The 13,098-nt window shown below is 34.8% G+C and overlaps 2 protein-coding genes across 2 annotated transcripts in view; both read left to right on the forward strand.

Annotated features, from left to right (window-relative positions):
- Nucleotides 1-13,098, forward strand: part of LOC138709354 (nose resistant to fluoxetine protein 6-like) — a 151,647-nt gene that overhangs the window by 100,281 nt on the left and 38,268 nt on the right. The gene's annotated exons all lie outside the window — the stretch shown is intronic.
- The window catches only part of LOC138708670 (nose resistant to fluoxetine protein 6-like), a 48,057-nt gene that overhangs the window by 1,494 nt on the left and 33,465 nt on the right, over nt 1-13,098 (forward strand). The window contains exons 2-3 of the mRNA XM_069838757.1: nt 6,522-6,720; nt 8,571-8,752. Coding sequence (XP_069694858.1) covers nt 6,625-6,720; nt 8,571-8,752 — 278 coding nt within the window. The 5' untranslated portion in view covers nt 6,522-6,624. The remainder of the gene's footprint in view (nt 1-6,521; nt 6,721-8,570; nt 8,753-13,098) is intronic.

Below are 13,098 nucleotides of genomic sequence, written 5' to 3' on the forward strand. Positions count from 1 at the left end.
TTTTAATGAGTCGAATCACCTGGTTTTGGATAACTTGGAGTTTACGGAGATGGGACACTGCAGCAAACCCCCATGCGGGTGCGGCATAGGTAATGACAGAGCGAATGAGGGCCTTATACATGGCAAGTCCTACCCCCAGGTTATCAGGAGTTAAGGCCGCCAGAATGGGATAGTGTCTAACTATCAGCCCGTTGGCCTTACGATATTCATGTCGATTAGATTTATGTTTTATTTTATTTCTGTGGTAGTAAGTTACTAAACTATATTTATAAATTTCTTATTAACATTTGTGTAATTAAACTAATGTATTAAGTACAGATGATGCTACTTCACCCTAATTTATTATACCATATTGTATTAATGATTGTACTAAAGCTAAAAATATTATTATCAATGCCCCCTTAGTGATAAAATTTCGAAGTGTTATGAATTTTGCATCTTGTTTGTGCTGTAGTTGACGTTCTATTCCTGATTCAAAAATAATTACTGAGCCCTGTTCACAATGCATTATAATGATGAGTGACACTACGATAATCTTTCCTACAATTTAAATTATTTATTAATTTATGTAATTGATTTACCTTTACTGGCAGAGTTAAGGCCTTCAGAGCGACACGTGAAGTCTGATTGTAAAAGAAAATCCGCGACGATTTTAAATTTGATAATAAATTTTGTGAAGAGATGGTTTAATATAGTCTAGAAACACTAGTGGAATATTATATAAAAATTCTGGACACAGTCGGGATATATATTCAATTCTTTCATCTTCTACTCCAAAATATCTGAGAACTCGCTTTGAATATCTACAACTTTGCGGAATCAACATCAGACTTTATTATCCATTTCTAATCAGCGTACCTCTTCCTTTTCATCCTTTTTCACCGTGTCAGTTTGTCGCCTATGGACTCCTTACCTCGTTATATCAGGCATTGCCGAACAGTTAATCAATTCAAATTAAGAATTAAAATTACATGTGTAGTTTCATATCAAAGACGGACATCTGTTGTCTCCATAGTTTTGATCTAGAGGCAATTTTTTAATTCACAGTGTTCCTTGTAATATTTAATACATTTTATAAATGTAGTGTTAAAGTTTGCATTTGGTTTCACTATAACTGGAAAGCGCATGAAAAATTGTATTAAAAACCACAGCTATCTAAATTTCGATTGAGGTCAGATGTCCGTCTTTGATATTAAGCTACTCACAAACTTTTACACGGAATTGATTTGTGAGTGTTAGCCAAATTTAATAGGTGATTCTGTGTGTTTGTATAAATTATCATTTAGACCTAATATAAAATGGAAATAGGATATAAATTGTAATTACTTAATTGTGTATTATGTTTAGTCAATATTTCATTATTCACTGAAGACCGTTATTTGTGAATGAAAAAGTAATGACTTTAACATCACTGTATATTTATCAAGCCCTAAATTTTGTCAAAGATAATTCACAAATGTTGACATATAGGAATCATGTTCGGCTATACAATACCAGAAATCATGACCTTTTTTTGATATACCTAAGTGTAGCCTGACCAAAAAAATTAATAATTATTTTATTACGTCTTTAAGAATTGCAAACAAATTTCCGACACATGTTTTCAATTTGAAAAGGAAGCTTTTAACAGATTTGTCTCTGATTAGATAATTAACAAACCCTTTTATGATATTAACGAGTTTTTTAAATGTTAAAGTTGTTGAGTGTTTTGGATACAATTTTATTGTTTTTTATGTCTTGGTTTATTTTGTGTGTAATATTTGACTTTGTCAATTGCACAAATTTGTGTTCACTGACTGTACGATACTCAATATACTCAATAAGGTCCTTAATATGCATGATAACGATTTTATATTGAAATACAACCACGTTTTATTATTTCAATTTATATTTAACTTCTGGTAATGTGGAAGAGAAGGTCTCATGGCCTTAACTCTACCAGGATAAATAAATAAAATAATAAATAAATAATTAATTAAATAAATAAGTAAATTATGTAAGTAAATAAATAAACAAATATAAGCAAATAAATAAACAAGTAAAGAAACAAATAAATAAATAAATAAATATGCCATAAACTCTTACTTTTTTCAACTAATAAGTGTGCACGCAAAATCTTTATACATATATATATATATATATATATATATATATATATATATATATATATATAATATTAGCACACTATTTGAGAGAATGGCCAACCTCAACGTTTGAAAAATTACATTACGAAAGCTGTACGACGTGCAAGTGTTGGAAGGGTTTTTGACTCTTCAGTAGGCCTATTCTTTACTCACGACATGTCCACGTTATGTCTTCGCCCGACGTCCGAGTCACGTCCTGTCTATGACTTCTCTGTGTGAAATGCACCTTACATCCTCCACTTTGACGCGGGCACAGACAACAACTGACATTCTGAAAGCAGACTTGGTCAATAGTAGGCCTAATCCTTTCGCACTGCAGTTGCATTTGAACGTCCAAAACTTAATGCCACACTATCACGAAATACTTTCCATCTTCAATCCTTTGAATATCCATGCTATCCTCATTTATGAAACATGCTTAAAACCTTTCCTCTTCTTTTCTCTACTGGATTTAACTGGCTACGTTCTTTTTCGAAATGATAGAGTTGGGTGGTTGTGGTGTCTACTTGCGTTCAGACATGCAACAAGAGTTTTGCGACAGTCACCCAAACAATAAATGCAGCTCGTCTCGAATTTATGCTTATAGAAATTTGCGCTTCCTATCAGAAATGTTTAATCAGTGTAGTATAAAAGCCTCCCAGACTTAGTATGTCAACGGAGTTTGTAACTGCATTATTGGACTTATCAATCACATTATGAACACGTTTTAATCTTGGGAGATTTCAATATCAACTTGCTAGCGACTGAGTTGCCCGCTACTCGAGAAATTCTGACAATATTCCACTCGTATAACATGACTATTTTACAGTTTTTGCCCACGCATCACACTGCAACATCCGAGACGTTACTAGACCTGATTACTAAGAACACTTATAGGGTAGGCTACTGTCATACGGACAATAACCTGTACCAGGCATATCAGCTCATGACATTATTTACCCAACATATTCACTGCAATACCCTAAAATGAAGCCAAATACAATAACATTCCGCGATTTCAAACGCATTAACGAGACTAGTTTCTACGAGGATGCTGTGCAGCTGGCCTGGCACACGATCTTGACTGCACGCACATTCTTAACGGATTCGTGTCACTGTACGTCAAACACGCTCCAAGGAAAACTAAACGTGTTAAAAGGTGTCCAGCACCATGGATGACAACTAACATAAAAGACCTGATCTCCGACAGGGATGCTGCTTACCGAAAATATAGACGAGATAAAACTGATGACAACCTACGAAATTACAAACGACTAAGAAATATGACGAATCGAGAAATATCAAATACCAAACTGAAATATATGCACGGACTAATTGATTCAAATGTAAACTCTAGGCACATGTGGAAAAATGTTAATTCAATGCGATTTGGAAATACAAAAGGACAGACATAACAAATCAGCATCTCATTAGAACGCCTCAATGAACACTTCACGCTCCGCAAAGTAACAGTACTGACCATACCATATAGCTACAGACAATGGCAAAACCTCGGGTAGTTGACCCATTAATACGTTACACCAACTGACGTTAAGAAAGCTCTTAGGCTGGTATTCATAGTCGACACTTTCGATTAAAGTGTCCTTTGGAAGACGCAAAGTGTCACTTTTCCGTTCTCGATGTTCATATAATCATTATTTCGATAATATATATTTTCATGCCGGTAAGCAATACATATGACATGGCTGCTTTTGCTGAGATACTGTCTCTAGTTCATTTGCAGTCATAACCTCGCCATAAAAAGAGATCTCATACCATTAGGCCTAATTTGTTTTGCATTGTAGAAGAATTTTCATTAAAAATATTCCTGAAGAGCAGCCAATAATGGAAACGAGAGAGAGAGAGAATGATAATGATGCTAATAATAATAATAATAATAATAATAATAATAATAATAATAATAATAGCAATAGGCCTAATGTGTTTATTTCATTCCTTTGACTTCTATTCACTATTCACTAAAAAGACAAAAATGAAAGTAAAGGGAATAAAACGATATATCAATGAAGCAGGTACGTATAAAAACTAACCTAACGATATAAATGAAATAGGATACACAAAACAACCTACTCAGTCCAACTTAACCTAACTACATAAACCAATAGAATATATGTAGGTACAAAATCTAACCTAATTATATAAATCAGTGGAACTGATACATACAAATCCTAACTTAACAATATAAATCAATGAAAAAGATATGTACAAAACCTAATCTAAATATATAAATCAATGGATCAGCTATGTACTGTAAAAACATAACCTAATTTCACCAGCAGTACCACTACCTATTTAATAAAATATTATATATATATGAACTGACTCAAATAATCTAAACTATCGGCAGCGAAAACTAGAAACTGAAATAAAACAAGATTAAATATATATTTTCTTTCTCGTGCGATAAATTAGGCTCCCAACTCAAATTACAAGCATTATAATCTGTGGGTTCATATTAATTTGTTATTGCTTGTTCACTTGTTTTGAAAGGCATTGTGGGACTTCTGTTACCAACCAAATTGTAACTCTACACTTTGCTGACGTAGTAAAGTGACACTTTGTAAAGTGCACTTCTTCAATCGTCTATGAATACCACTAATATGAAAGAGCCACTTTCGTCAAAAGTGTCACTTTGCAAAGTGGTGATATAAAGTGTCGACTATGTATACCAGCCTTAAACGCAACAAACCCAAAACTCTGTTATTTGTCTATGCCCAAAACGGCAGGTTCTGACGATATTAGTATCGCAATGATAAACAAACTGACTGACATAATCTTACCAACAATGACACACATTTTCAACGCTCCGCTGAAGATATCTATTTTTCCTAAACCTTGGAAATATGCCTTTGTGCGCCTTATACCCAAGTTGATTACCCCCAAGGACTATCGACCTATTAGCATTCTACCTACCTTGTCGAAGGTGTTAGAATAGTACACAGACAACTCACTGACTACCTAAATATATATGAACTCCTAGACACATATCAGTCAGGTTTTCGGACTCGACACAATACAGCGACTGCAGTGTTGGACGTAACGGAAGACATCCGCAAAACTATGGATGAACGTAAAATTACAACACTGACACTATAAGACTTCAGTAAAGCGTTCGACACTGTAAATATAGAATTACTGACGAGAAAATTACGATCACTGAAACTATCAGAAAGCACAGTTTCTTGGTTCTCCTCATATCTCAGCGAAAGTCAGCAGTGTGTTTCCATTGGAAGTAGAATTTCCTCTTGGTGTATCGTTGATTCCGTAATCCCTCAGGGATCTGTCCTATCACCACTACTATTCACTATTTACGTAAATGACATCCCTTCGACTCTACAGCACTCTAGCATCACCTTGACGCAGGCGATTTACAAATCTATATCCATAAACGCCTGACTCACTCAATGACGCAATACGTAATTTTAACGAGACCCTTGAATCTATATCTGTATGGACCAGAAAGTTCGGTTTGACTCTCAATGCAAGAAAATCACAAACTTTCCTTGTGGAGCATCAGAGTTTATTATGCAACTTTACTCCTGCTCTCCCAGTCAAATTAAACGGCACAATAATCCCTTTTGCTTCCTGTGTTAAAAAAAACCTGTAGTTTACTTCGATACGCATTTAAACTGGAATAACCAAGTAATTCATATTATCAAAAAGTGCTTTCCATATTACATTTCTTAAACAGCATTCTAAAATTTCTCCCGCTATTACTAAAAAATACTAGTGGGAACACTAGTAATGCCCCACTTTAATTATTGTGACTTTCTACTGACTGACCTAAATGTCAATCAGTCGCAAAGATTACGTGTACATAATTTTTGTGTTCGTTTCGTCTGCGATGTCCGTCGCGCTAACCACATTATCCCATCCTTCCTGGCTACGGTTTAACGAACGTAGAAATTTTCATTCCCTTGTTCTCCTTTTCCAAGTCCTTCACACCTCTACACCTACCTATCTTGCCTCCCGTTTCAGTTACCTATCGTTATCATAATCTGTTCAATACCCACGCAAAATTGACTCATACTAGTCATGCCAACACACAAGACATCATTGCATTCATCATCATACACAATCTCGCTATCGCGCTTATGGAATACCCTACCCAATGACATCAGAGACTATCGGAATTTAACAGTGTTCAAAAACAAACTCATTAAGCATTTTCTTACTGCGTAGATTGCCATACAGTAAACTGAGTATTCTAACTCATTGCAAATGTTTCGAAACTGTTATTGTTTTGTTCCGCTTTACATTTGCACAGTCTGGCAGTTACTTCTTTGCCGCCAATTTTTACTCCTCCTGTCAGACATTATGGAACGAAGACTAGTTCTATGATCGTTCATGTGCTAATTAATATTGTTCTTGTTCCAGTGTTTGACTCAAACGCCAGATTGCCGGCGGGTCTGTTGGTGGGGAATTTGGCGACCTTGGGAACTACGACGAGTGCGTGGATGTGGTGGACATACACACAGACATGGCGCCGTTCAGCGGCAAGTACTGCCTCGTGACTCTCACCTGGATTAACGACACGTTCATCTTTCCCAACGAAATGTTCAACGACGTCAGGCTGGTAAATAATCTCATATCCTCGTTGTTCCTACAACAACGCCTATGTGCAAAATATTAAATTTTCCATTAGGAAGAAAAAACACATTTATTCATTCTATGGCAGTAGTACATAGGAGACTGTGAATTCTTAGATGTCCGAAGGAAAGAAATATAATTACATACAGGAGATTTTATTTGCTCTATCACTATTTAAAATATTTAATAGAGGAAAAATCTGAAAATTGAAAAATAAGTCACATAGGAGTGATTGCAGGAACAACCATGATATATAGGGACCATATTTATAAGTTTTTACCTATTTTTTCCTTACTTCTAAACTCATAATTTCTTAGATGATTTTCCTGGGTTAGAATTAGGTGACAGCAGTGCTAATTCAAATAATGTGCGCGAAAATTCCTTTCAGGGTTCAAAGAAAGGTAATGCGTTTCGTAAATGTAGTGTTAAATACCTTATTTTAAATACGATACACGTAGCATGGAGATGAATATAAACAAAATCCCGAACGTCTTATATGCGGAAATGTTTTGTCAAATTATTAGATGATGCCGAATAAACTAAAAACACATTTAAAACTACCGTTTTCAACGTCATACTTGTGTGAATCTGCATTGTCTACCATTAAAATAGTGACATCGAAACAAAGGAAGAGACTGCTGCATTTGAAGATGATTTACGTATCCCGTCAACCATAAGGTCACGTATAGATAAATTCTGTGCAACCCACCAGGAGCAGACTTCACGTTAATTTAAATAGGCGAGTTTTCAAAAACTATAGTAAAAATCTTTGATCGGACTTCCAACATAGATAGGTTGAGATTATTGACACCTAAGATTGAATTTTTTTTTTCCAATTCCACTCAAGTTACTACGTATCTTTTTAGAATTTTCGATTGCGTGTTAACATCGACCTATCTACAACAATGGATGTCCTACACTATATAGAATTTATCAGTGGTTTTTTCCTCGAGGAATGCTCTGGAATGGCGATCCGGCACTTTTTCTTGCATTTTTCATAATGCAGCGAAATAGCTATGTGTGGATTATGTTTTAATATAATTTTTCTTGAATTCCGCTTAGACCTTGAAGTCTTAGTTGGACAAAAAGAGGATTAAAACGACAAAATTCCCGTGCAGTGAACAGTAATCATCTCCAAGTCCGCTATAGAATATTCCACACAGAGTTCCACCATCTATTTCTCCAGAAGAAAAGCACTCGTGGTTGTTGTTGTTGTTGTTATTACTGTATATTATTATCAATAAAAACAAATAAGTGTGTCGCGATATCGTGGGCGTTCAGTAAAGTGTGTCGAAAGTCAAAAAATGTTGGGAACAACTGAGCTAACCTGATGTATCATACCCAAATTGGCGAAAAAAGGACATTTTTAAAGCGTCCGCCTCAGACCAGTTCCTTTCACTGAAGCTCAAAACCCTGGTCCACTCTGAAATTAAATTTCTGGGTTACCTCCTTCATAGAAAAGTTGTTTCATTTAGAATTAATGAGCCTCTTCCGCCCAGCCTTTTGGTCACACCCTATCTGTCTGAATACATTTTTTCGAACATTGGTGTCATACTGCATGGTTTATCTCCAACAGCTTTCGTATAAAACTTATTTTGTTATTTTTGGAAAATTAAAATTTAAGAAGTTATTAGCAATATTCCATACTTGTTGTTCACTAAGTATGAAAAATCAGACGATGTTATTTTCTGTAATATATACAAGGGATTTCTTTTAGAAAGAGCAATTAAAGATTTCTCGGACTTTTATGTACAGTCCTACCCTCCCAAAACTTCAAAGACGTCGGCACATTAAATATATGTAACAGCACCAACACCTGTGTTGCATGTGACGTAGCCGGGGTCTCCGAGAACGCTCAGTCTTCGGTGGGGATTCTGCATTCCTTCAACGTGCGGCGTTCAAGACCTGGTGCCCGGACTGCAGGAGCATTTCGACCGAGACGTCGTTGTCACCCTCAAGGAAAAGGACTGCCATACTAAGGACGAAAAGATCTACACGTCCCTGGACTATGTGGCGATGTAAGTTTAAAACTACCAGCAACAGATTTCAATTCCTTTTTTAAACATCCTACATCATTAGAAAGGTGATCCAAGTACTGCAGAATACGAGAACAGATCAAAGCAATATATTGCCCAGGAAAGAAAATTCTTTTCTCTATTACAGTTGCTCTTAACTTCCATATAAAATACTGGACTCAAAATAAAATATTACATTACAAGCATTTTCATAATACCTTGAAATAGTAGCGAATCCAGTTTCATACCATCTACCCAGACTCGATCTTCAGCAAGAACTGCAAGTTCATCTAACAAGGAAACGATCTGATGAGGGCAGATAAAAAAGTTATTTTTTTTCCACCATGTTAATAATGTCAAAAGAAATGCTTATGCAAATTTTGGGCACTCGACCGCAATTACGAGGGCCGTAAAAAAATAAGTTCGCCAGGAGCCGCTAACAGAAAAAAAAAACACAATTTTTTGGACATATTGATTGGAACGGAGACAGCAATTGTTGAGCTATTTTCAACATATTTTCCACTGGAATTGAGCCATTTCTCATATCATGGGATCGACAGAGAGAGGTTCAGACGTAGTCAAACGCTGGTTCCTATCTGAGGCGGCTGACGTCTGTGGCACAAAAATTGATCCTAAGGTATGACAAATGAAGAGTCCACTGCAAGAATGATGGATGTCACTTTCTTGTCGAAAATGAACCAAGACTCTCAATGCATAGCTTAAGACTTATAGAATGTAAAGAGAGAGTTGTATGGCATTAACACTGATAGTCATTGTCCAGTAACGATCGGAAAATCACAGTTAGGCCTAAGCTTTGAGGGCTAAGCATTTCAAACTTTCAATTGCTTCTCCTGAAAAAATGTATTCCCAATGACATCCATCATTCTTGCAGTGGACTCTTCAAATGTATCAATTTCAGTGGCGGATATGTTGAAAAATAGCGCAATAATTGCTGTATCTGTTTCAATAAATATTTCTATGCAATTGTGCTTTTTTCTATAAACGGTCTCAGGGAAAATCACTTTCTGGACGGCTTCGTAATTGCGGTCAAGTGGCCAAAATTTGTATAAGCACTTCTTTTGACATTATTAACATGGTGGAAGAAAAAAATTTTAATTTTTTATCTGCCCCCATCAGAACGTTTGCTTGTAAGTTAGAAGAGACTTGTAGTGCCTTTCTCATGTGTTTACAGATTTTGCGACATGTTATTAACACGACCAAAGAATTTCGCTCTGATTTTGTTTCAAATCTCAAAAAAGTGAGGATGAAATATGTAAAAAAGCACAGTAGGTCATTCAAATTGGATTTGGAGGTTTTTATAATATTCATTACGACAATCAATACTGATAGAACTTCTTATTTCAATAATTACAATTCATACTGAATAGTTCAGATAAATCTTTGTTAATATTCAAATAATTATTTGTTTAATTTCCCTCAATGATTTACCGTATTGATAACACAAAGTAAAAGCTTTGATAATTACATGTTATACATATTTGTAATATTAACGTTTTCACCGTGCTTTTTTGGCTTCATCAGATATGTAGGTATGAATCAGACAGCTGCAAAATAGCGATCACAGCCTGTTTAGATTCGACCGGTTAGAGAACATCCGTCAAGATCGGCAACCGACAGAACATTCCATTTTCAACCGGTAACGCCTTATGTTTTGCAGGTAGACAGAACACCAGGCCCACTTCATCAAACATGAAACCGATATTTTCTCAGTACACAAACGGAGTAACAATTGAAGAAAATTTACTTTGTCTTATTAAAAAATGTGCCTGCTGATATAGGTCTACAATTATTGACTGGACACTTTAATACACTTACAATTAATACATAAATCAACAAATGGACACTAGTAACAACAAAGGAAATAAGAGTAATGCAGAATATGAAATCTGGTGCGTAAAGAAATGCAAGAATAAAATAAATTACAATTACTTACTAAAGAGAAGAGCAAATAAGTACATGGTCCTACATTCTAGTGTAATATTTACATTTTAAACTCAAAATACATACCTCTAAAGCAGTAGTTGTTAACATATAATGCCTTTTATTTACTCTAAAGAGCTGCATTATTATTTCATTAATAAATCATTTTTAATAAAATAGAGTGTTATTAAGAAAAAGAAAAGTACTCTGAAGCTCAAATGCTTGTACTTTCACCAAGCATGTTGTTCCTCTTGAAGGTACCCAACTGTAATACCTGGGCTGGATGAGTGAATTAATAAAAAATCTATGAATGAATCAACTAATGAATTAGTCAATCAGTGATGAATGAATGGATGAATCAATCAATCCATATGTGAATGAATCAATGAATCGATATATGAATGAATCAATGAGTCGATGGATGGATGAATGAATGATGGATAAATCGATGGATGGTTGATTGATTGAATGTACTCAGAGTGGAAGAATTATCAATTAAATGGTAGGCCTACACAATGATAAATGCGTCCCTGCAAAGGCTCTTGTAACTCTTGCATGGCTCAATGTGGTCTGCTTATGCCGTCCACCCACAAAGAATGAGAAACAACTCGAATATTTGATAAACCGACTCTGAGCCACTCCGAGAGATGAGAGAGAGCGCTTTGCATACTGACTATAGCGCCAGGCGTTCAATAGCAATATATAATTTTTATTTTTCGTAACCGGTTGTGAACGTCTCTAGTATGAATATTAGGTATAAAATCAGAAAATTAACTGAGCTCTCAACAAAACATACAAGAATTTTTCGTTCCCGCGCATTTTTCCGAATCCAATCACCCGAATCAAATACTCTGAATTTATAGGTCTACATACTCAAAAGACACGGAAAATTTTCCCCGAATCCAAAATCCCATGAAATACAAAGTCCCAAAAGCACCATGAATTGATGCGTAGCTAAGCGACGAAGGTTCAATTACTGGAAACTAAGCTGAAACGTATAGGAAGTGATTACCTAACTTACTCCGCCCAACATGCTAAATAATGAACTTCCTATGGTTTCTCCGTCATGCGTACTGTTACCAGAACGTGAGAGTCTGAAGAAGATGTTGAAGAGACAGAAAACGCGAGACGAATCAACCAATCCTCAATCTTTTTATATTATAGTGATATTTAACATATTTTATGCTCGACCATGCCGAAATGTAGTAATTATACACCTAGTAGCAGACCTTTAATGCATGTCATTAAAGTACACCTAGTCATTAAAGGTCAGGTCTTTCAGCCAATGACGACTCAGGTTACAACGGTTCAGCCAATGGCAGGTCAGCTTTCTACCGTTATAAAACCGCAAGTATCGATTATTCTCGGATATGCAATCGAAAGAGAATTAGCGAAAAGTCACGGAGGATGGAAATGCAATACTGTCGCAGAAGGTTATGTTCTGTTACTATAATAATTAGCGTTAATTGTAAATAATATTCAAATATATTCAATTTGTCATCTCGTTTTTTAATGTCTGATTTAATTTCAATGTTATCTCTGTAGCTTCTTATGGCCTAGCAAGGTCAATGTGGACATCTGTTCCTCGGAAAAAAGCAATACTTTCGCGCCTGCGCACATCTCACAACATACGGGGCATTGCTCAAAAATTAATAATATCAAGTTAGAAATATGGTCGAGCATAAAAAGTCGAATGAAACTCGCCTATAATGGTAATTAAGAAGCTCGTATGAAAATTATGAAACTCGCTTTTGCTCGTTTCATAAATATCCATACTCACTTCTTAATTACCTTCATTATAGCCTCGTTGCATAATGTACTATTATCTTTTTCTTCTTCACATATCCCGATAATGGTATATCTATAAAGTGATAACTTGAGCTATATATAATCATAATATTCCTTACTATGTCTGCCTAAAGATATTGTATTCATTGTATGCTTTGTATTTCAATATTTATTATTATTATTATTATTATTATTATTATTATTATTATTATTATTATTATTGTATTTTTATGCTTTGTATGTCTCATTTATTTTTCCTTTCTTTCTATATAATATGTCTGATTTCTATTGGCTTGTTGTTTACATTATATTGTGATTAACTACTTCAGTTTTGTGTGTAAAATTGTAGTGTACTTTACTTTGTAAATTTGTAGTGTTTTTTATATCGCAGTTTACTCCTGGTTGAGTGTTAGAGAAGGCGGTATGGCCTTGACTCTGCGAGATTAAATAAACCGTTGCCATTACTATAAATAATAATAATAATAATAATAATAATAATAATAATAATAATAATAATAATAATAATAATATTATCATCATCATCATCATTATTATTATTATTATTATTATTATTATTATTATTATTATTATTATTATTATTACGTAATGATTGGCGGCCA

The sequence above is a fragment of the Periplaneta americana genome, chromosome 11 (assembly GCF_040183065.1).
Source record: "Periplaneta americana isolate PAMFEO1 chromosome 11, P.americana_PAMFEO1_priV1, whole genome shotgun sequence".
Taxonomy (NCBI): domain Eukaryota; kingdom Metazoa; phylum Arthropoda; class Insecta; order Blattodea; family Blattidae; genus Periplaneta; species Periplaneta americana.